The sequence below is a fragment of the Colletotrichum karsti genome (assembly GCF_011947395.1).
Source record: "Colletotrichum karsti strain CkLH20 chromosome Unknown Scaffold3, whole genome shotgun sequence".
In the NCBI taxonomy this organism is placed as follows: domain Eukaryota; kingdom Fungi; phylum Ascomycota; class Sordariomycetes; order Glomerellales; family Glomerellaceae; genus Colletotrichum; species Colletotrichum karsti.
The window spans coordinates 52334-74485 of NW_024065903.1; the positions used below are offsets into that span (position 1 = coordinate 52334).

The window sequence follows — 22152 nt, forward strand, 5'->3', positions numbered from 1 at the left end:
CAAATGATGGTTGAAGATCAGTTGCGCAAAGAGGATATGGCACATGTGAAGCGATTTTGAACATGAGGTCTCGTAATAATTATAGTTGCTACCACTGCTGCTTCGAAAGTCCAAACTTCATTTCACCTTCGCAATGTCGAATTCCATTCGCATGAGGTAGAGAGGTTGCAGCTGCATGACCATTAGCTCCACTAAAAGCTACTAAACTTACAGGGCCCCCGGCGGGGAATTGGCACCTGCAGGTCCGTCCCGTCCAGGCCCCTAGCCTCTCGATGAAATCCAGCTCTCCTTCGACCTCGAATTTTCAACATCACCCATTCGTCTCAACCCATCATACCAGCCACGCAGCCAACATGCCGCCCAAACGCATGACAGCGAACCCCGTCAAGCCGGCGCGTCATCGACCCGGCAAGCCATCGGCGCAGGAGGCGTCCTCCTCAGACTCGGACGCCAGCGACGACGACAACGAGACCAACGCGGCCGACACCAAGGCCAAGACCATCCCGCCGCCCCCCAAAGCCGCCAGCGCCGCCAAGATCGCCAGTAACCTCAGCAAGGTCAATCTCGACGAACGCAGGCGGCAGGCGCAGGAGCTCGAGGAGCGCAGGTTAGCCCGGGAGAAAGCCGAGCGCCTCGCCGCCGAGGAGGGCTTCGTGACGGAGGAGGAAGAAGAAGAAGAAGAAGGGGCCGACGATGACGACGAGGAAGAAGAGAGCTCCAGCGAGGAGGAGAGCAGCAGCGAGGAAGAAGCGCCCCGCCGCCTCATGATCCGGCCGAAATTCATACCCAAGAACCAACGCAACGCGGCAAGAGACCCCTCCGCCGCCGCCGCGAAGGACGAAGAGACGCGCCTCGCCGAGGAGGAGGCCCGCCGCAAGGCCGCCGCCGACGCGCTGGTCGAGGAGCAGATCAAGAAGGACCTGGCGGCGCGGGCCGCGGGCAAGAAGCACTGGGACGACGACGAGGCGTCGGGGTCGGACGTGGACACGACGGACGACGTGGATCCGGAGGCGGAGCTGGCGGCGTGGCGGCTGCGGGAGCTCAAGCGGGTCAAGCGCGAGCGCGACCGCATCGCCGAGCAGGAGGCCGAGTACGCGGAGCGCGAGCGCCGGCAGAACCTGACGCAGGAAGAGCGCGACGCCGAAGACGCGGAGAAGATCGCGAAGCAGCAAGAGGAGAAGGACGGCCGCGGCAAAATGTCGTACCTGCAGAAGTACTACCACAAGGGCGCCTTCTACAGCGACGAGGCCAAGGCGTATGGGCTCGACAAGCGTGATATCATGGGCATGCGGATCGCGGACGACATTAAGGACCGGAGCGCGCTGCCTGAGTACTTGCAGAAACGCGATATGACGAAGCTGGGCAGGAAGGGTGCGTCGAAGTACAAGGACCTTAAGAGCGAGGACACGGGACGTTGGGGAGATTTTGAAGATCACCGCGGCCGCAACCGGAGGGACGGATTCGATAGGTACGGCGTCGACGAGCGGTTCCAGCCTGACGATCGAAGCGGAAAGGGGGCCAATGCGATCCCCTTGGGCGACCGTCCGAGAAGGGACACGGAGAGGGATAGAGATGGCGACAGGTACCGTTCTCGGGACGACTACCGTCGCAGAGACAGGTCAAGATCCAGGTCGAGGTCGCCGCGGAGAGACTCGCGAGATGGTTACAGGGACAGGCGTAAACGCAGCCCATCCCGCGAGAGATACGACAGTGACAAGAGGCGGCGCGTGGATTCAAGATGAGGCCGTCTATCAAATTGTATTAGAGTGTATCCTAATCAGGCTCGTCATGAGCGATGCTGAATATACCCAAACTCCTAACGAAACCTTGCCAACCGTCATACACGTTGAAGCATCATTCACGTTCATACTCAGATCTTCTTGACCTCTACACGCGCACGGTCGAATATGCTGTGGCTCACCACGGCGTCTGACTGAGTTTCGATCTTCGGCGGGAACAGCGTCATTCGGGCGTACGTGCCTGCGCCCCTCCTCTTCGACAGGTAGCCCGGATTGATTACGAGTACACTCTCAACGACCTGGAAGATGTGAGCGAGAGGAATGTATGGGCTTTCACAGACTAGAACGTACCTTTGCGAATGGCGGGAGGAAACTGGGAACGATGAGCACATCGGGTCGAACGTTGACCATCTCGCCGAGTTTCAGATAGCTGAGATCCAGCATGGCACCGGGCGGCATACCCTCCTGCGTGCCAGTCTTCGGGAGCTTTTGGCGATCTGTGGGGGGAAAGAGCGGGAAGAAATGCCTCTGCTCTAGCAAATGCCGGGAAAGCCTTGATAGCGGGTTGCTGTCTGACGGACGAGCGACTAGCTCCTCGTGCTTCAACTGCCACAGGATGTCCTGCGAGGAAACGCCCATGACCATCTCGTTGATGGACAAGGTCATCGGGTTGGTGACGAATCTCGCCGTCTTGGGCAAACCGAGCTCCTTCTTCAAGACGGAGTCTTGGGGCCAGGAGACGTGCTTGTCAATGATGTCGCGCACTGAGGGGATGAGGAGAATGGTGATGCTGGGGTTGGCGGAAACAAGACGGTTGAGGGCGGGGGAGAACAGGTATTTGAACACCGTTGACATCGTCGCAGTATCTGGGTCAATGACGGCTTCCTCGGGCAAGTCGAAGTCTCCAATAGCTATCGAGGGATGTTCGCTGTCGATGAACGGTCCAGTCAGCACGAGGGCATCCGCATACGTGCTCGCTGCCTGGTCGCACAAGGCATGCAGAGGCTCGAAGTCGAGGTTATCGTCAGCGGTGTACGGCCCAGAGGCGTAGATGATGTTCAAAGGAGCAGGATCCGAGTCAGTGTCCATGGCATCCGGGTCTCCTCGTAGCTTTTCGCGGTGCGCGGCTAATGCGGCCGGTGTTGATGCAGCGTTCGGAAGCAGAGGCACCTCAAGAACCTCTTCGACGACGAATTCGTTGCCGGATGTGTTAATGCCCTTCAACGCCACAATCTGGCCCGGGAAGAAGCTGTACCCCTTATTTCCCATGTTCAGAGACACCCTTTGACCTCCGCCCATCCGTCTCGACAGCTCCAAGACCAGAGATGCTGCGTTAAGTTTTCCCTCTGGCGCATCCGAAGCAATACGGCCGACAGCAATCACTGCCGTGGTGCTCTGGTACGCTGCGTTTCCGAATTCCGAGAGGTCAAGCTTGTGGTAATCCTGAACGATGTGCATGAACTCGTCTATCCTATCATCGAGAATCTCGGATGCTTCAGAGAGCTTCATGGACAGGGGTTTATATGCAAGCTTCTTTTGGTCTGATGCGGCCGTCAACTTAATGCGCGGTTCGGGGTAGGGGCAAATCGGGGCTTCGGGTGTGCTGAGGTGATCGTTCAGAACTTCAATAGTATCGCCGGCGTTCTGTCGGTCGTTGAAGGAGCTTGGTCTGGTATATGTGTCAGTTGCGACTCGCAGCGACTTCCTCCGACTGCCACTTACGGTTGCATGGCGCCTAGCTCATCCATCTTCGAAGCCCCCTTGTAGTCTGGTGAACTAGATGGGATCTCTGCCTTGACCCTTGACATAGTCGGAGTTTCGTGCGCCTTCTTGCGCAAGCTGTTTGGCTTGTTCAGTCTGCCCGAGGACGGCGTGCTGGGGACCAGACCATCCAGCATGCCGAAAACATCACCGCCTCTCGCGCGCGGGGTAGCATGGCTGCGCTTTTCGGTCTTGATATGCGTTTGTTGCTTGTTCGCCTTCTCCAATGCATCCTGCAGATCCTTCTTGAAGTTGCGAATATGGTTGAGCTGGGGGTTCATGGCGTCCATGTCCATCTTGATGCAGAACGACTCCCATTTGTAGAACAGATCCTCCGCCGAGATCTCATGCAGGCGCACGATGGACTGCAATTCGGCGAGAACATCGGGCTCGAGGCCCTTGTCACCCGTGGTGAAGAACTCCTTGAGCTCAGATTCGGCCATGATTTCGGTGGTGATCTTTCGCAGGCTGTGGTACGGAGTGGATGTCTCTCAATTGAGTCTTGAGGTGGAAGAAGCAGATATTCTTAGAAGACGCGTCCGGCGCGTCCCCGGCAGGGGTAGCGCGTAAAGTGCAGCTTGGTGGGTTGGTGGGGTTCACAGTACACAATCGCCACGCGCACTGTCTTTGAAGTATTGCTCGATTTCTCGCTACCTAGAGACAGACATCTTGCACCCTACGGTGCTTAAGCACAAAACATCCAGTTCTGACACACGAGGGCCAGAGAAATTTATGGCTGAGTTTGTGGCAGGCTTGTATTACGTTTAGCCTGTCTAATGATCCCTGACCAACGCCCGACCCGATGAAATACAGCATGAGCCGCACCGCAGGGTAGTGAGCCCGAACAACTATTACAATGCTGTTAATGGAAAGTCTATGTTACAACATGCGTCGCCAATTTGTGGCAACCGCGCCATCTTCGCTCGTGAATATGAAAATCGTGAAATCTTGAAACACATCTCACTTCGCCATCACATCAACGTATCGGCCACCCCTCTTACCCTTCTTGGCCCCAGCTTTACGCGGTCCAGCAGCGCCAAGCAAGTCATCAATACTACTAGCGTTGCTCAAGCTGGTGGCTGGTCGGCTCGGTGGTGCACTGAGAGGACCACCCGCCGCGCTCGTGTTTGATACTGAGCGGGCCATGCCAGGCGGGTGAGGTCCCGGGGGAGCAACACCAAGGCTCTCTTGGGAGGGCGCCTTGGCAAGTTCTGGAGCCTGCGGTCCTCCCGGGCTCCCGGCGGGGCCCCCGGGAGGTGCACTTGCTCGACCCATAGGTGGTGTCATAATGCGAGGGGGAGGCGGTGTTCCCGTGACAGACCGAGCTCCCTTTGGCGGTGGCGGCGTCGCCGTCTTCGCCTGGGTTTGTTCCGCACCCGCAGCTTTGTTGATCCACCGCTTCAAATCGGGGTCATACACAAAGTTGTTGGCTTCTCCAAGCTTAGCTTTGATCGGCTTATTGGGTTGCGACATATCGGGGGCCGCCTCCTTCTTGCCTCCAAACCAGCTACTGAAGCCCCAGCCCTTCTTCTGCTGCTGCTGTGCCGCTGCGGCTCGTTTAGCTACACAAAACGGTCAGTCATTCCCTCTTTCAAATTCAATGTTTTAGACTTACCATCTTCTTCAGCTGCTTTCTTGAACATTTCCTCATTCTCCTTATCTTTATCCGACTTGCTCTTGTCTTGGGGCTTAAGGGCCTTGAGAGCAGGGATGTCGTCATCGTCATCGTCGTCCATGAAACTCTTTGGCTTTCGCTTTGGCTCCGTGGGCTCGTCATCCGCTTCGGGTTCAGGATTATATGACGGCGGTTCGTAGCCGTAGGGTTCGTAAGTGGGAGGCTCGTAGCCGCCAGAGCTAGGGCCATCTTGAGGTTGGGATGCGGGCTCCTGGCTAGGCGTCATGGAAGGAGGTTCATAGCCATAGGAAGGCGGCTGGTATCCCACATTGGACGACTCATTGGGATCCTGAGTGGTGTTCTGGGTCTCGACTTCCACGGAAGGAATTGTGGACGGTTGGCTCGCGCCGTAAGGCTCGTACGGCGAGCCTGCAGGCGGCTGTGCTGGCGAAAGTGGACTGGCTCCGGGCTGAACAGCTGGGTAGGTTTCCTGTGCAAGATTGGAAGTAGAAGGCGTATATCCGCTGTTGAAATAGCCAGGCTGCGAGTCCACCGAGGTGCGAGGTTCGTAGGGGCTTCGGGGAAGTTCATTTGATGAGCGTCCAACTGAGGCAGGCGCTGCCGGCATGTATGAACCGGGCTCGTAAGGACTCCGGGAAAACTCATTCGACGATCTGCCAGCGGAGGCGGGTGCGGGCATGTATCCCGCACTTGGCTCATACGGGCTGCGAGAAAGTTCATTTGAGGAGCGTCCCGCTGAGGCAGGAGCAGGGGTGTATCCAGACCCTGGCTCGTAGGAGCTGGACAGGCCAGTCGCTTGTGAGGAGGCTGGTGCATATCGAGACGCAGCTCTGGTGACCGGTATAGGAACTGCCGCAGGTGGCGAACCAACAGCGAAGCCTGGGGTAGCCCCTTGGTAGATAGGTTCGAAATTCGATACCGAAGGAGACCGGCTGATGGTGGGTGTACCACCTGCGAGCCGAGCGAAAGGTCCAGACTCAACGCCACCTTCAGCAGAGACGCCGGCTGCAGCGTTGTCGTTCTCATCGCCCGCAACAAATTTGTTGAAACGACTCCAGACCGAGTCTGATACCTTATTCATGCTAGGCTTCGAAATCCAAGAGGATGACTCTTCCTTAGGAGCCTGTTTGAGTCTTGCCCGAAGGTTCTCCACGGCGGTTTCCAAAATCGGATGGTAGTACGGAGACCTCTTGGTCTGAGCCGTGATTGAGCCAGCAATCGCCTCACAGTAAAGGAGAGCCTTGTCGCGCAGACCATATTCGGCCAGTGTCATGGCATGTTGAAGCTTATACGCGGCCAAGTGTGGCACGCCAGCAGACAGGGCTGAAGTACCTGAAAGGGAGAGGCCGAATTCGTATACTTCGCTCAGCAGTAAGGCTTCGGTTTCCTTGGCGAATTGCTCGCCCTGAGTCTTGTGATCAGCACCAACAAGAACAAAGTTGGATGTCAAGTCATCCAGGCCTCCAAAGACGGTCGCTGTCCTGGCAAACAGGAAGCAAATATGGGCCGCCTCCGCTCGTCCGTACGAGGACAATAGGTTGCCGAGTGCATTCAACGCGCGTACGTCCTCCGTGCTTCTGTTGCTAAGCACCAGCCCCAAAGTCTCCCGCCACTTATCAAGTCCCTCAGTCGCGTCCTTGGAGGGACCCGTCACGGACGTGGTGTTCACAAGCTGGAATCCAGCTCGGGCATGGGCAGGGACAAGCTCATCAACGCAATCGTCGTAATTTCCGGATAAGACCTTGTAAAGGGCAGCGATGGACTCGTTGTTGTGGCCGGCATAGTTGACCTCCGTCCTCACAAACTCCTGCGCGACGCGCTTGTAAAGATCCGGAGACACGGTGTTGGAAATCAACATCGCATGACCCCAGAGCCTCTTGTCGACGGCAGCCCAGACGGCCTTCTCGCGATCACCGATTAAAAGGTGTTTGCGAATCTGATCCATCGTTGACGAATCGACAGCATCCGCCTTCATTTGGGTGACATGAGACTCCTGGAGCGCTTCTGCGCTGATGGCGGCGCCGTAACCCGGAGTGGGCTCGCCCTCCTCGAGAGTAAGACCAGGAGCGAGCACATCCCTGACAGCTTTTTCGACTGCAGCGGTGCCTTCCAGGACGCCGTCAAACTCGATGAAGACTCTCAGAATTTTCCAAAGCAGCACTCTTTCAACCGCGCGCTTGTGCTCATGAGAGAGCTGAGTTTGGAAGGAGATGTCAGGCAGGTCCCTTTCCAATGCTTCGATACCTGAGGTCAGCCATGCGACGGTATCTTTCTTCTTTGACTTTCCTTTGAGAGGTCCAGGGAACTTTGCGAGTCGTTCCTCCAAAGGCTGAATGTCCTTAACATGCTTGACGTGAACTTCTCCGGGGCTGCGGATGATCATCGGAGCTGCCTGGCCAATGCCATAACGGGGAACATTCTTAGGGAACGAAGTAATGATCGTTCCGCCAACGCCCCAGGAGATGATCGGGGCACCCTTCCATCGTTGTAAGGGGTCATCTTGACGGCCATCTGTCGGTGCAACGAAGTTGAGACTCTGTGACGGACCTCGCGGGCGGGTGGCGGGAGCGTGAGTCGGCTGGAAAGACCTCGTAGCCCGAGGAGAAGTAGGACTATGTACTGAAGATGGACGAGCAACCGGTTGAGAGGATGGACGTCCATGAGAAGAGCCTGGAGATTGCGTTTGAGATCGCGGTGGGGGAGCGAATCTGTTCTCAGGCGGCGAATCGTGCGACGCGGCTTGCGGCAGGTATGTGGATGTAGATCTCTTCGATGGCGATAGAGTAGAGTGCATGGGAGGGCCATGAGCGAGAGGTGGTGGCGTCTGCCTCGCTGCCATTGGCGGTGCTGGGCTGTAGCGAGACTCGGGAGGCACACCGTTCCCAGGGTGACCCAACTGAGCTGACTTGGAATCGTCCTCCTCGTCCACCTCTCGAGTGACTGGCAGTGATGGCACTCTAGTGATCCTGGGCTCGAGACTGTAGCTTGATCTGCGGTCGACCTGGTGGTCGCCATTCGCGGCGCCCGCCTCACCACGCGAGACCTCAAAATGCGCCAAAGGGCTTGACGTTCTAGGCAAGTGTGGCAACACCGCGGGGGGAGCCGAGTGGAAAGCAGGCACCGGCGGCCTGGCGCCTGCCGGCGCAGGAGAGTATCTGCTAGACGACACCGGACGAGTGACTCCATTGGCAGCTCCGGGAGGGGCCGGCGAGTACCTGGCGTTACTCGGGACACCAGGGGCCTGCTGTTGAGCCGGCTGCGGCGCGTAAGGATTAGGACGTTCGCCTAGAACAAGATTCGGAATTCCTCCTGATGCTGAACGCGACATGTCTGGAGTGTCTGGCGATACCATAGGTGGAGACAAAGGCGATGGTGCAAGACGAGACTGCGAAGGAGGGCCTAGAGGTGCTGGGGGACCAGTTTGAGTTGGCGAAGGGATTCGATGGCTCTGCCTGGAAGCAGACCGAGGCTTCGATGTCATGGGCAGATCCTCAAAGAAGCTGTCCTTGTTGCGTAGTACTTGCGGAGGCTTCGCGCCGGCAGGGGGCTGCTGAGGGTGATTTGATGTTGGGGGAGACATGTTTGAGGCAGCTCCTGGAGGAGGAGGGGTAGGCGCGTGCATACTAGAGCTTCTCGGAGGAGGAGCCATCGTAGGGCCCGTTGCAGGGCTTCGCGGGACTTGCTGGGTACTGGATCGCTTTTTAGGAACGACAACCTCCATGGGGAGATCATACGGCGACTGGTAACCACCCTTGGATTGAGCCGCAAAGCTCTGGGTCTTGGGGGGCTCAGGTCTCAGCTGCTGCTGTGCTGGATAAGGGGCGGCTGACTGGGGGCGTTGGTCAGCGAAAGGAGTCGGGGTAAATGGCGAAGCGCTTGGCTGGGACTGATAAGCCGGGGTATAGGATGAAGCAGATCGTTGAGGAACGGAAGGCCCTTGAGGCGTGTAGCGTCCCTGTACGCCAGTAGACTGAGCCTGAGCGGGTGCAGGAGCAGGAGCAGCGGCTTGCGGTTCATCGTCGTCCTCGAGGAAGCCCTCATCATCGCTGCCGAAAAACGCCGAGGGGTCAACAGGTTGGCCTTCGCCTGACTGTTCGGGCGTGTCATCAAGCAGGAAATCATCCTCGTCGTCGTCTGCGAATGCTTGCTCCCATTTTGCTGCCAGTTCGTCGGTAGGCTTGGCTTCGGCATCATCAACTTGTGTGGTGTCAGGCTGGGAAGCGTCCTGCGCAGGTGGTTCTGCCGTTGTGCCGTTCAGGCCTTCCGTCGGCTGAGTCGCGTCATGCGCTCCCTCATCCTCGTCCTCCTCCAGCATGTCGTCAAGAGTGTCCGTTCTGGATAGGTTCGAATTACCAAGAGCGCCCAGGACCTGCATGGTGGATTTGCGCTCCAGAGGCTGCTTGCCGCCGAAGTCGGGAAAGTCATCGTCATTCAAGCTCTGGATTTGGCTGAAGAAGTCATCGTCACCAGTCGCCTCGTCGCCAAAACCGTTCAATGGCTGCCCGCTTTGGGTGCTGTCATCGTTCGTCTCCGTTTGAGAAATGAGAGGAATGCCTTCCTCGTACCGCGAGCTCAAGTCTTCCTGTTCGCTGAAAGTCACATCGCGGCCGACATATTGCTGACTAGCCTCAGTTTCGTCACCAAACCCGGAGTCAAATCCAGTAGCAGCATTGTTTGCTTCTTGATCTCCGATAAAATCGTGGTGGTCAGAGGTGTTATCGATTTCGTTCATGAGGTCCTCGGCTTGGTTTGACGGCAATGGGTGTTCCTCACCCGGGGCAGGAACGACTGGCGGCACTGGAGGGAAGGAGTTTGTTCTGTCGTTCGGGGGCATGAATTTGAATGGATCGGTGTCAGTTCGGGGGAGAGTCCATTCCGAATCGTGGTCGTCGTCCCAATTAACTTCGTGTGCGACAGTTCGAGTGAAGGAATCGTTGCTTGTATGACCCAAGGTAGGACCGGCAGATTTCGCATTATCGGCGGGGGCATCGTCTTCGGCTGTGGTCTCCTGGGTAGTGGGAGCTGGTGCTGACACCGGTTCGAGGGCTTCAGCATCAGCGTGAGCTGTCTCGGGTGCTTCCTTGGGTTGGACCGCTGCCGGGTGATCAAAGACTGGCCAGTCGTCGGCTGCGTCTTGGCCAGCGTCTTCTACCAGCCATGGGTCGGTGTCTTTCTCTGACTTATCCTCCAGCGAAGGTGTTTTATGCGATCCCAAAGGAAACTCGAAGTCTTGGGTGGTTTGTTGGGCGGGAGCAAGCGCTGGTGAAGCATCGAGATTTGCGCTCGGAAGAGCTGCGGGTTCAGCGGAGGTATCGCCAGTTGCAGCATTGGGCATGAAAGCCGGATGCCACGAGGCGTTGGCGGTCTCGACGGTCATGGTGATGGTCTAATTAGGTCGAGTCATACGGGTTCGTGTAGCGGCGAGTTCAAAGGCTGGAGAACAACTATGTCGAGATTGTCAGCACCAGACGAGACGAAAACGCGAGTCCAGGGGTCTAGCGTGGCTCAACGCGACAGCCCTGAGGGGATTGAGATTGAGGGCCTCGAGCAGAAGGCAGCAAGGAGAGGCAACGTACATGTACAGTAAGAAGCAGAAGTCTAGATAGAATACACAACGACGAACTCCATGCTGGACTTCACAGTTTGGTGGGTCGAAGGCGAAGATTAAGGTGTCAAGGTGTTTTGCTCGACGGACAAAGTGTAATGAGGTGGCCCAAGGACCTATGTACAACTTGCAAGCTGGCAGGTACGATAGAGGTATGGTGTGTCATGGTACTTCTGCCATGTACCTTGTTGCTTCAGTGTCATCCTTCTGCGACGGCACGCTACGGGTTGCTGCGACAGGGTCCCAAAAAAATTCACACGAGTCTCTTTGGAATGGGTCTGACGGTCGTCCAGTCAGAGGTCCAGATTTTGGCCGATTCCGTCATTCCGTGTCCAAATAGGGGCGTTCGACGGCGCACGGTGCACAGGCTTCCGCCGATGGTTTGCGACACGGCGCAGAGGATATTCCGGATTCTGCGGCAGACCGGGACCTACGTCCAATATCCGTAGAGGTAGGTATCAATATGATGCATGTACAAAGTAACGAGGCCGGCCTGAAATGATGTTAAAAATGAAAAAGACCTCTTGGCCTCTCAGTGGTTTCTCGCCCTTCAGAAAACGGGCACAAGATAAGACATCCTCTTCTGAGGTACAACATGTCTCTAACATGGCGGTAACTTATTCCAAGGCCTTTCAGGTTGAATAAGGTACTTCGAGATGCAGATAAACTAGGGAGCTATGCGTCAGAATAAGGCACCTCAGAAAAAGAAACGACCCCAAGCTAGTCAATAATAGACAGCGGGAGAACAATTAATGAGGACAGATCTCACTGACTTGCAGGTGAGAGAGAATCCAAGCCACATATCAACACGGGTTCTTCGGAAGCTAGGCACCTAGATAGCTCCCTCAACTTCCAGCTTCTCGGTGTCCGCGCGTGAGAGCTTCCCGTCCATTAGCTGCACCGCCGCCATCCGACCCAAGCCCCGCCTGACCCGACGCCCTCACAGCACCCACGCTGCCCTTACACTTCACTAAAGGCCACGCGGCTGCCTCCGTCACATAAAGTGGCACCCTGTAGCACCCCCTGGGATGCCGCATTGTGGTGGCACTGACACACTGAATAGCATTCCTACCCAATTGGACCGCCTCAGCCTTTCCAGGCGACATCATCCAAGCCTCCTGGTCTCTCGGCATAGCTGGCGTCCAGTGGTTTACTTGTTCAAAACTCCACGACTCAAACTGTTCATTTTTTGCGCCTCAAAACTGCCGCGCTTCCAACTACGTGATCTGGCCATCACTGCGCAAAATTCCCTCCCCTAACTCGTCGAGCGCACGCGCTGCTTCCTACCTACCGAAACGCCTACAGCTATCCGATGCAGATCCCCGAGCAACAGCACAGGCACCGACGACCGAACTTTATCACCACTTCCGCCTCCGCGGAATTTTCGTAAAGAGTTGCTCGTTGCATACATACACGCACTCGCACTCCCAATGCGGGCGGGATGCCTTCTCCAACTTCATACCGTTCCGCGGACCCGCCAGGCTCCCCAGCGAATGATTCCGATTCAGACCTCGATCTCGACATCCAGGAGCTCGATCCTGCGACTACCACCACTCACCGCAGCCCTGGACTCATCCGCACCGACCGACAGACCGCCGAGCATCGATCGCCACGTATAGCACTGCGAAATCTACGTATGGGGGGCTCACGTCGGGCTGGGCAGAGGGCCAAGGGATATGGAGAACTAGGTCAGAACCGTGACGGCGATACCGAGGACTCTGAAGCCCTCCTCGGCGGAACCGGAGGCTCCTCGTCACGATATAGGGATGGAAATGCTGGGTCCGACGATGACGACTCCCACGATTCCCCTTTGCTCCCGGGCGGGTCGCCAGCGAGGCGCCGTTCATTTGCTGGTGACAGGTTCGAACGCCTCACCTCCAGTTTACGACTGCCTAGCTTCATGTCGAACTCAGGGGCACAGCAAGCAAAGGCCGACGATGACCAAGATCAGGACGAGGACGACCCCTCTGCCTCCCGCCATGTCGCAGTAGGGTCTTCTCAGTCAACGAGATTCCCTCCCAACCTCATCTCCAATGCCAAGTACACGGCGCTGTCGTTTCTGCCCGTAACGCTCTATAACGAATTCTCCTTCTTCTTCAACATGTACTTTTTGCTGGTCGCTTTGTCGCAGGCCATTCCAGCTCTACGAATCGGTTACCTAACGACGTACGTTGCGCCGTTGGCGTTTGTCTTGTTTATTACCATGGGAAAGGAGGCATACGACGACATTGAAAGACGGCGGAGAGATAACGAGGCCAATGCCGAGGAATACACGATCCTCATGTTCGACGAACCAGGCCGTGGCTTTGGCTCCCAGCGGTCGCATAAGAGGTTGAAATCGGATTCGATCAGAAGAGGCAAGAACTCGGCGAACCGCGACAGACTTTCGGATATTCAGGAAGAGGAGGAGCGCGCAGAAGGAGACGGCGGACAGCCCCCGCCGTCATCATCTGTCCGCGAAGTTAGCCGGAAATCCCGCGACCTCAAAGTTGGTGATGTCCTCAAGCTGAGCAAGGGCCAGAGAGTTCCCTCCGATGTCGTCATTTTGAAGTGCATCACTTCGGAATCCAGCACCGCAGCCCCAGTTATGGAGACCATTGCGGAGGAGGAGTCTTTGCTTGTCGACACAGACGATGAAGAGCACAAGAGCGCGCCAGAACCGAAGGGCAAAGAAGCTGAAAAGAGCGAGAGTGGAGGTGGAGCAGCTGGCGAAACGTTCATCAGAACCGATCAGCTTGACGGTGAGACGGACTGGAAACTGCGTTTGGCGTCACCTCTTTCGCAGACTTTGGCGACCGAAGAGTTTGTTCGGCTTCGCGTTACGGGAGGCAAGCCTGACAGAAAGGTCAACGAGTTCTTGGGCACCGTCGAACTATTGCCGACCAGGAGGGACGCACAGAGCCAACAAGGTGACTTGAATAGCGAAGAAGGAACCTCCGCACCTTTGTCAATCGACAATACGGCTTGGGCGAACACTGTCATTGCGTCCAACGCGACAACTCTGGCGGTCATTATGTACACCGGCCCCCAAACGAGATCGGCGCTTTCCACTGCCCCCTCTCGATCTAAGACCGGTCTCTTGGAGTACGAAATCAACTCGCTCACCAAGATTCTCTGTGCTCTGACACTGGCGCTTTCGATCATCTTGGTGGCCTTGGAGGGCTTCTCAAACACCGAAGGCAATGTGTGGTACATCAAGATCATGAGGTTTTTGGTTCTCTTCTCTACCATTGTACCCATCAGCTTGCGCGTCAACCTGGACATGGGCAAGAGTGCCTACTCCTGGTTTATTCAACGAGACCCCGGTATTCCTGGAGCTGTTGTCCGGACGAGCACAATCCCCGAGGATCTGGGCAGAATTGAGTATCTGCTTAGTGACAAGACGGGCACATTGACTCAAAACGAAATGGAGATGAGAAAGATACACGTAGGCACGGTCTCGTACGCCAACGAGGCCATGGACGAGGTCAACTCGTATGTTAAACAGGCTTTCCACATTCAACCCACTACGGATCCGGCGACACATACAGCTTTGATCACGCCTTCTTCTACAGTCTCTAGCTCTGCAAACGTGGGCGCTACCCGTACGAGGAGAGAAATTGGTTCCCGTGTCAGAGACGTTGTTCTGGCACTGGCTCTATGCCACAATGTTACGCCAACTACAGAAGAGGAGGACGGCAAGACGGTTGTGTCGTACCAAGCGTCATCGCCTGATGAGATTGCCATTGTCCGTTGGACCGAATCTGTTGGCCTTCGCCTGGCGCACCGAGATCGTAAGGGCATGGTTCTCGAGTCAACGGACACCGGCCGTGAGGTTGTCCGCGTGCGCATCATGGATGTCTTCCCGTTCACTTCCGAGGGAAAACGCATGGGTATCATTGTCCAGTTTTTCGACCACAGTCAGTCTACTCCGCCCAACCTCGCGAACAGCGAGATCTGGTTCTATCAGAAGGGCGCCGATACGGTCATGAGCGCCATCGTGGCCGAGAATGACTGGTTGGACGAGGAAACCGCCAATATGGCCCGTGAGGGTCTGCGTACACTCGTGGTCGGACGGAAGCGTTTGTCGTACCAGCAGTACCAAGAGTTCTCCTCGAGCTACCAAGCAGCTTCTTTGGCTATCACTGGACGTGACGCTGGCATGCAACGAGTTGTTTCCCATCATCTCGAGCGCGATCTGGAGCTTCTTGGTGTCACCGGTGTTGAGGACAAGCTGCAAAAGGACGTCAAGCCATCCTTGGAGTTGTTGAGGAACGCCGGCATCAAGATCTGGATGTTGACTGGTGACAAGGTCGAAACAGCTCGCTGTGTTGCCGTCAGCTCCAAGTTGGTCGCTCGAGGCCAGTACATCTACACGGTTGCCAAACTCAAGAAGAAAGACAATGCCCAAGACCACCTTGACTTCCTCCGCGGAAAGACTGATTCATGCCTTCTCATCGATGGCGAAAGTCTGGCACTATTCCTCACCCACTTCCGAATCGACTTCGTGTCTGTCGCCGTTCAACTGCCCACTGTCGTCGCTTGTCGATGCTCGCCGACACAAAAGGCGGAAATCGCCAAGCTGATCAAGGAATACACCAAGAAGAGAGTCTGCTGTATCGGAGATGGTGGCAACGATGTTTCCATGATTCAGGCGGCAGATGTCGGTGTCGGTATCGTAGGCAAGGAGGGTCGACAAGCCAGTTTGGCGGCCGACTTCTCTATCGAGCAATTTTTCCACCTGACTAAGCTCCTCGTCTGGCACGGCCGTAACAGTTACAAGCGGAGTGCTAAGCTGGCTCAGTTTGTCATTCATCGTGGCTTGATCATCGCTGTGTGCCAGACGATGTACAGCATTGCCATCAAGTTCGAACCGGAAGGTCTTTACAAGGTAAGTTGTTTTCTGTCCAGTGTCGCCCCGAATGTATCTGACTGTCGCAGGACTGGCTTCTTGTGGGATACGCGACAATGTACACAGCATTCCCCGTTCTTTCCCTCGTCCTCGACAAGGATGTCGATGAGAACCTCGCAAACCTCTACCCTGAATTGTACAAGGAGCTCACGTCCGGCCGGTCGCTGTCTTACCGCACCTTCTTCGTTTGGGTGCTGGTCTCGATCTACCAGGGCTGCACCATCCAAGGTCTCTCTCAGATCCTCACAGAAGTCGACGGTCCCAAGATGGTCGCTGTCTCGTACACCGTCTTGGTCCTGAACGAACTGCTCATGGTCGCAATTGAGATTACCACGTGGCACCCACTCATGATTCTCTCCATCGTCGGCACATTCTTGGCATATGTTGCTTCGGTGCCATTCCTCGGCGGGTACTTCGACCTCCAATTCATCATCACATTGTAAGTCCGTCCTATTTTCCTCGGTTGAACTATCACGGCTAACCGTATATAAGGGGATTTGTCTGGCGTGTTCTCGCCATCGGGGCGATATCTCTCATTCCCCCCTATGCGGTCAAGCTGATCAGGAGGACGATGAAGCCGCCCTCGTACAGAAAAGTACAGAGCACGTAAAGGACAACATCAGATTTGTTCGGGTTTTTTTTCTTCTTATTGTATCTTAGGAACTCTTCCGGCGTTGGGGACAGGGCACGAGCCGCAGCCAGAAAGGGAGGCTGCGTTAGCATCATTACTGGAGTTGACGGCCGGGATGTTTATATTTCTATCTTGTACAGCACATTATCTTCGGTTTGGATGGACATCAGGCCCGAAATTAGACAGCGCTATCGAATATCCCTGTTTTCTCCTTGGGCACGTCTTCGCGTTCCTGTTGATACATCTACCGTACATGCCATGACCCTGGTGTTCTACATATCTTCCAATCCTCTCATCCTGGATACATCGTACAATTACAACTTGAGTACAATCCAATTCTTCAACAGCTCAGGATTGGACCTCTGCAACGCCCCCAGCATCCCACCAACAGGGCCCTGCAGCTGCCCGCCGTCGCGCCAGATCTTGGGCCCCGCGTACGCCTGCACGAAGCCCTCGGGCCCGGAGACGACAAACACGTTCTTGCCCACAGCGACGTCCTCCTTGGCAACGCATCCGCAGTCCTGCTCCCTTCTGAAGAGGAATTTCTTCCCGGCGTTCGGGGCGCCGTCGACCATGCCCAGATGCGCCGTTTGCGAATGGAACTTGCAGCCCGCCGTCTCCACCGCCGCGGGCGCAAAGTCTGCGGGAAGTGAGAGGGCCGCAGCTAGGTCACGTTCCTCGACGCGCGTCCCTTCCTGGTCGACCACGACGCGGACGTCGAGCTTATCGCCGTACTTCTCCTTCAAGGCGAGTAAGTCCCTAGCAACAGGCGACGCGTGCCCTCGCTCCGCAGAAAGCGTCTCGGCCCGGATCCCCTCCTCCTTCGCGCCCCTCGCAAAAGGATTCCAACTCCACGAGGCCTTCTTCTCCTCCTTCCTCGCCGGCCCCTCCAACCTCTGCACCTCCTCCCGGCTCCTCACGGCCCAGAAGACCGTCACGTCGACCGCCCGCGGCAGCACGGCACGCGCGGCCTGCAGCGCGCTCGCGACGCCCGTCCCGCCCGCCAGGAACACGACCCGCCCGCCGGCCCCGCCGAGCCGGCTGCTCAGGTCGAACTCCCCGTGCGGCCCGCGGATCTCGACCGTGTCGCCGGGGGCCAGCCCGCTCAGGTACGTCGAGACCTCGCCGCCGCGGAGCGCGCGGACGTACAGCCTCAGCGCGTCGTCGGCGGGGTTCGGGTCTGCCGCCGGGTTGGGCGGGAGCGGGGTGTACTCGCGGGCGACCTGGATCTGCGGCTGCTTCACCTCGACGCACCAGAGGTCGAAGAGGTCCCAGAGGGACGAGAGCGGGGCGACGGCGCCGCCTCGCGAGGTCGTCGGGGGTTTGAGCGTCAGGATGAAGGAGGTCGGGGAGACTTGCTCCTTGGAGGTGACGTCGAAGTGGACGAACTTGTGGGCGTTGGAGAGGATCGTGGCCTCGGTGGGGTCTGTTGGCGTCGAGGAGGGGAAGAGCCATTGGGAGTCCCATGCCACGCCGGCAGCCGCGAGGAGGAGGAGGAGGGGAACGTAGCGGGGTCTGATGAAGTTGCGGTTGCGGGTGGCTGTGGATTTGAGGCGGCGGGTGGTGGTTTGGGTGAGTTTGCGTGGCGGTTGTGAGCGGAAAGCCTCTGTTTCGGTTCGACTTCTTGGGCTTGAATAGTTTTTGCGCAGTGAATTATGAAAATTCCTTAAGTAGGCGGCTGTTGCACGCCGTAATGAGTGTGTCGCTGTGAAGTGCATTTGGGGATTCGAGGTGGTCTGAATGATTCCAGCCCGAAGGGCGCCGACAGCTATGGGAAAGACCATCGCCGCGCAGAGAAATATAGCCGACACGAGAGAATACTCCTGAATGTTTTGCCCTGATTTTTGTTGCTGCCACCAAAAACGTCAGTGTTGAAGATGGTGACATAGACGATGTCGAAAAGTCGAGGTTGAGTGGATTCACCAATTAGGAACGTTAGATACGGTCACGTGAGCGCCTCATCAACAGCAAGTAGCTACCACTTAAGTCTTATCAACATTCGATTCTTTTGCACCTATTGGTCTCATATCTTGTTGTCTGGTGAGGTTTTCTCAATGATTGAGAGATCATGTAATGGCGTAAATATGAAGCAGGAGGGATTTCAATCACAGATGATGAGATGACATGAAATACATTTCATGGTATGAGATGAGCCCTACTTGTGCTTGCAATGCCGTCCAGCACGTACTCCAAAATCTATATGTGTATGATACAGTGGCTCAAAAGTCCCTTCTCCTCTATTGTACAATAAGTCCCACAGACCCCCGATATCAAACTTCCCTTACAACCTCATGATCTTCCTATTCTGATCGATCCCTCCCCGGAACATGTCTACAATGACCCGCCCCCCAAGAACCGTCTCTTTCACAATCCCCTCGACATGCTTCGGCTCGACCCTCCCGTACCAAATTCCCATACCAGCAAGCGGGTGATCCTCGCCCTTCTCGGTCTTCAGACCGGGCGGGATATAAACGATGCAATTCCCGGCGAACTTGTGGCCGCCAATGTGACTTATCAGCCCAACCCTCGCCGACATCCCCCTCCCCTCAGGCGCCGCGATCCTCTCCCCGTCACCCTCGTCAACCTCGACCGGACCCCGCGAGACGCCGACGCCCAGCCCCTCAAACTGCCTCTCGAACTCGTCCCTGAGCACCGGCCCCATCACGCCGCAGCGCATGTCGCGCCCGCCGTGGCCGCAGACGAGCACCAGGACGTCCTCGACGTCCCTCACGCCGTACAGCAGGGACTGGTAGGCCTCCTTGCGGGTGAGCCTGTCGCGGTGGATGGGCGACAGGCCGTCGTGCATCTTGTGCAGCTTCTCGGGGAGGAGGTAGCCCTTGGCGAGGGCCTGCACGCTGTCGAAGCTCACGCGCGGCAGGAAGGGCACGTACTTGAAGCTGGGGAGGAGGTAGGCGCTCGTCGTCTGCAGCTCGCTCCGTTTCGGGACGGAGGAGGGGAAGGAGCTGTTCAGGACGGAGATGTTGTGCCATGGCTGGAAAGATGATTCATACAGTCAGCCCAAAGCGACTCACTTCCATAAGTTCGTCTCACTCTCATTTCCCAACTGTTCAAATGACCAGAGGCCATCCCACACGGAACCGAAAATGACGTCAAGAAACAAGAAGAAACTCACATCACTATACGTGCCCCCGCGCCCGAACAACTCCTTCAGATCGGCGGCGAGGTTGTCCCCGCTGTTCTCCTCCTCGATCCTCGAGGCCCAGTCGTCCTTGCCCGTACACACGAGCACCTGCTCGGCGTACGCCGACACGACACCGTTCAGGGGGCTCTTGAAGTCGATCGGCAGGCCCTCCGGCATCGCCGGCGTCTCGGCACACCCGCAGGTCGGAGACGGACACGTCGGGACGGTCTCGAACGGCGGCGGGGGCGGGGGCGGACGCGGCGTCGAGGGCTTCGCCGCGTATGCGCGCCGAGATGTGAAGACGGACGCCGAGTGCGCCAGGCGCGGGATCGCTCTCGCCGTGTATCCAAACATGGTAATCAGTGTGTGTATTACTTTGGGAATCCCCCAATTTGTTGCGCGACCTATCGCGGACCCCGGCTTTCAGATGACGGACGGGGGGTGCTGCGAAGGTGGGTTTCGAGACAGCAGCGAACCGAGAAGCCGAGCAATGGAATGGCGACTAATTACCAAGCGCCCGGACACGGAGGTAAATTGGTTTCGGAGCTCGGTGCGGAGCCCGGCGCCGAGAGCAGCGCCCGTAATGCTGACGCTGGGATTGGTGTAATGTTAGGTAATCCCTCGCACCTCACTGGTGACTTTACGGCGTTGCGCTTTGACCCGGCACCCGCGCGGGAAGAGATAAGTGAACCGCGAGAAAAAAAACAAAAACCGCTAGGCTGCTGTCGGCAATTGCGCCGGCCCCACCGGCAAACTCCCTCTCTCCCGTGCCCGAACTCCGCCGGGCGTGCCATCCAGGTCCTGCATTCCAGGGGTCGTTGGCAACCCGTTCGGAGCCGAACGAGCACTCAATCTGACAATGTGGAGTCACATCCGCGCCGTTCCTTCAACCATTGTTCACAGTGAGAAGATCTAGATTGTGTGGCATATTTGTTGTTCAGCTTGACCTGGGTAAGAAACAAGGTACACAGCGAATTCATAGCGTTGTGGCCTTCTTTCAGAGCGTCCGGAGGCTCGGCCAAGAATCATGATATTCGTCAAGAACGGGACAAGACTGTACGGCTTTCAGCATGCCAGCGGCAGATCACATGCCGAATGGTATTTCAGTCAAGAATATCCTCATCAAGTTGTCCAAGTTCCCTCCAGAAGCTTCTCATATCTAGGCGCCACCTCTCAATGACGAGGATCCTATATCATAGCAACACATATGCCCACTGGTACCAGTTGAGTCGAAGAAAAACGGACATCAACACCTCCATTATGGTTCTCCATCGCCCGTTCGTCCCAGGTCCTGAAAAGACTAGATAAGTTGAGAACTTCACCAACACTTCACATCATACTCGAGATCTACATTTCAAGTGGCAGACAATATATGCAAAACCACATGCTCGACGTCAGATTCGCACGTGAAGACAGAAAAGAAAGAAAAAAAAAAAACCCTCTCCCCTGCCCCCTGCCACGATCCGAACTCCGTCCCAACTTCCCCCCATGTCCATCACCATTCCAACCGGGCGCGTCGGAGCCGAAACGAAACCGCACATTTCGGACTTGAACACCACAAAGAGCAAAGCAACACCACAATTTGTGGAGACGGTCCGCCCGTTTTAAGAGTGACGGGACAAGGGAAGGGGAACGGGCGCGGCAGGGCGGGCGGCGGCGGGCGAACCGGCCGGTGCCGGGTGGTGGTGGTGGTCAGTGTCATCCCGTTAGCGGTCCCGGTCCCTTCCCGTTCCCCTGTCGAGCGAGATCCCGCGATTTACACTAAAAAAAAAACCGACGGCGCGAGATACCTAACAGATTTGTTGTTTGGCCTCTCGCGTTACAGATTGCAGCGCACATTTCCCCGGTGGTGATAGGATGAACATCCACTTTTTGCCATATTGTGTCATTGTCAGATCAGACAATAAGCAAGCCAACGAGCCGTATGCGCGCGAGTAAGCGCAGCGCAGCGGCAAGAGAGTCTCCACGGCGTCGGGGCCACGGCACGTCTGCAAAAGGCTTGGCTTTTTGCGAGAGCGATCGTCGCTCTCACTCCGTCGAGAGATATGCGATGGGCGGCGTGTGGTGTCATTCGCGATCCGGAGGAAGATTGTCCAAAGATGCCCCCCTTCTCATTCCGTCAGATCTAATCAGCTCGGCGAGGAGGGGGCCTGATTGAGGTACTTCTCTCCAAGACATTGAACATTTATCAAATAGGTAAACGGCACATGAGACAACGTGTTCAGAAGTACGTAGAGAAAAACTTGCTCATGAATCGCTCGCAGCACACACACACAGGAAGTATGCTTAATCCGGTAGGTAGGTACTAATCTCTGCAAATTCATAAAACAAACATCGTGAGTGAGGCTCTTGTCCGGAGGTGGGCAGCTAGGCCGCTTCCACGGACCACCGCCGGTATTAACCACCCACCCACCCACCCACTTACACAAACAGCCCACAGGTCCACGCCCACTAACCACCAGATTGACCCCCTCCCCCATTCCTCATCAACCCCCGTCCGTCCTCCTTCTTGTCTCCTGAGATGGTTCCAGCCTAGAGATTCGAGATGGTGTGGGTTTCATTGAAGCGATGAGGAGGGAAAGGGGCGGACCAAGAGTACCCAGAGACTAGAGCCAGCAAGGATCGCACACGGGGAAAATGAAATAAAATCAGAAGCCAAGACGAAGAGCCGGCGACCTGAAAGAGCGAATAAGGGAAGAAATCTCGCGAGAAAAGGATTCTTGCCCCTCCTCATCATCATCCTTCCC

The 22152-nt window shown here is 56.5% G+C and overlaps 5 protein-coding genes across 5 annotated transcripts; 2 read left to right on the top strand and 3 right to left on the bottom strand.

The window, feature by feature from the left end:
- Nucleotides 1-353: 353 nt before the first annotated feature.
- CkaCkLH20_01133 (micro-fibrillar-associated protein 1) lies at nucleotides 354-1742 on the top strand (the record flags this gene model as incomplete). The annotated part of the gene is made up of 1 exon (XM_038883852.1): nucleotides 354-1742. The coding sequence occupies one exon, from the start codon at nucleotides 354-356 to the stop codon at nucleotides 1740-1742; it is 1389 nt and encodes a 462-aa protein (XP_038750444.1).
- A 128-nt stretch (nucleotides 1743-1870) lies between these two features.
- On the bottom strand, nucleotides 1871-3943 carry CkaCkLH20_01134 (DNA polymerase alpha primase associated subunit; the record flags this gene model as incomplete). The annotated part of the gene is made up of 3 exons (XM_038883853.1): nucleotides 1871-2038; nucleotides 2091-3408; nucleotides 3462-3943. 3 exons carry the CDS (start codon nucleotides 3941-3943, stop codon nucleotides 1871-1873), a joined length of 1968 nt encoding a protein of 655 aa, XP_038750445.1.
- A 517-nt stretch (nucleotides 3944-4460) lies between these two features.
- CkaCkLH20_01135 (COPII coat assembly protein sec16) lies at nucleotides 4461-10513 on the bottom strand (the record flags this gene model as incomplete). Its single annotated transcript, XM_038883854.1, has 2 exons — nucleotides 4461-5062; nucleotides 5116-10513. The coding sequence occupies 2 exons, from the start codon at nucleotides 10511-10513 to the stop codon at nucleotides 4461-4463; spliced, it is 6000 nt and encodes a 1999-aa protein (XP_038750446.1).
- A 1669-nt stretch (nucleotides 10514-12182) lies between these two features.
- CkaCkLH20_01136 (uncharacterized protein) lies at nucleotides 12183-16242 on the top strand (the record flags this gene model as incomplete). Its single annotated transcript, XM_038883855.1, has 3 exons — nucleotides 12183-15611; nucleotides 15662-16071; nucleotides 16125-16242. 3 exons carry the CDS (start codon nucleotides 12183-12185, stop codon nucleotides 16240-16242), a joined length of 3957 nt encoding a protein of 1318 aa, XP_038750447.1.
- A 335-nt stretch (nucleotides 16243-16577) lies between these two features.
- Nucleotides 16578-19759, bottom strand: CkaCkLH20_01137 (uncharacterized protein; the record flags this gene model as incomplete). Its single annotated transcript, XM_038883856.1, has 3 exons — nucleotides 16578-17869; nucleotides 18682-19255; nucleotides 19397-19759. The coding sequence occupies 3 exons, from the start codon at nucleotides 19757-19759 to the stop codon at nucleotides 16578-16580; spliced, it is 2229 nt and encodes a 742-aa protein (XP_038750448.1).
- Between the last annotated feature and the right edge of the window lie 2393 nt (nucleotides 19760-22152).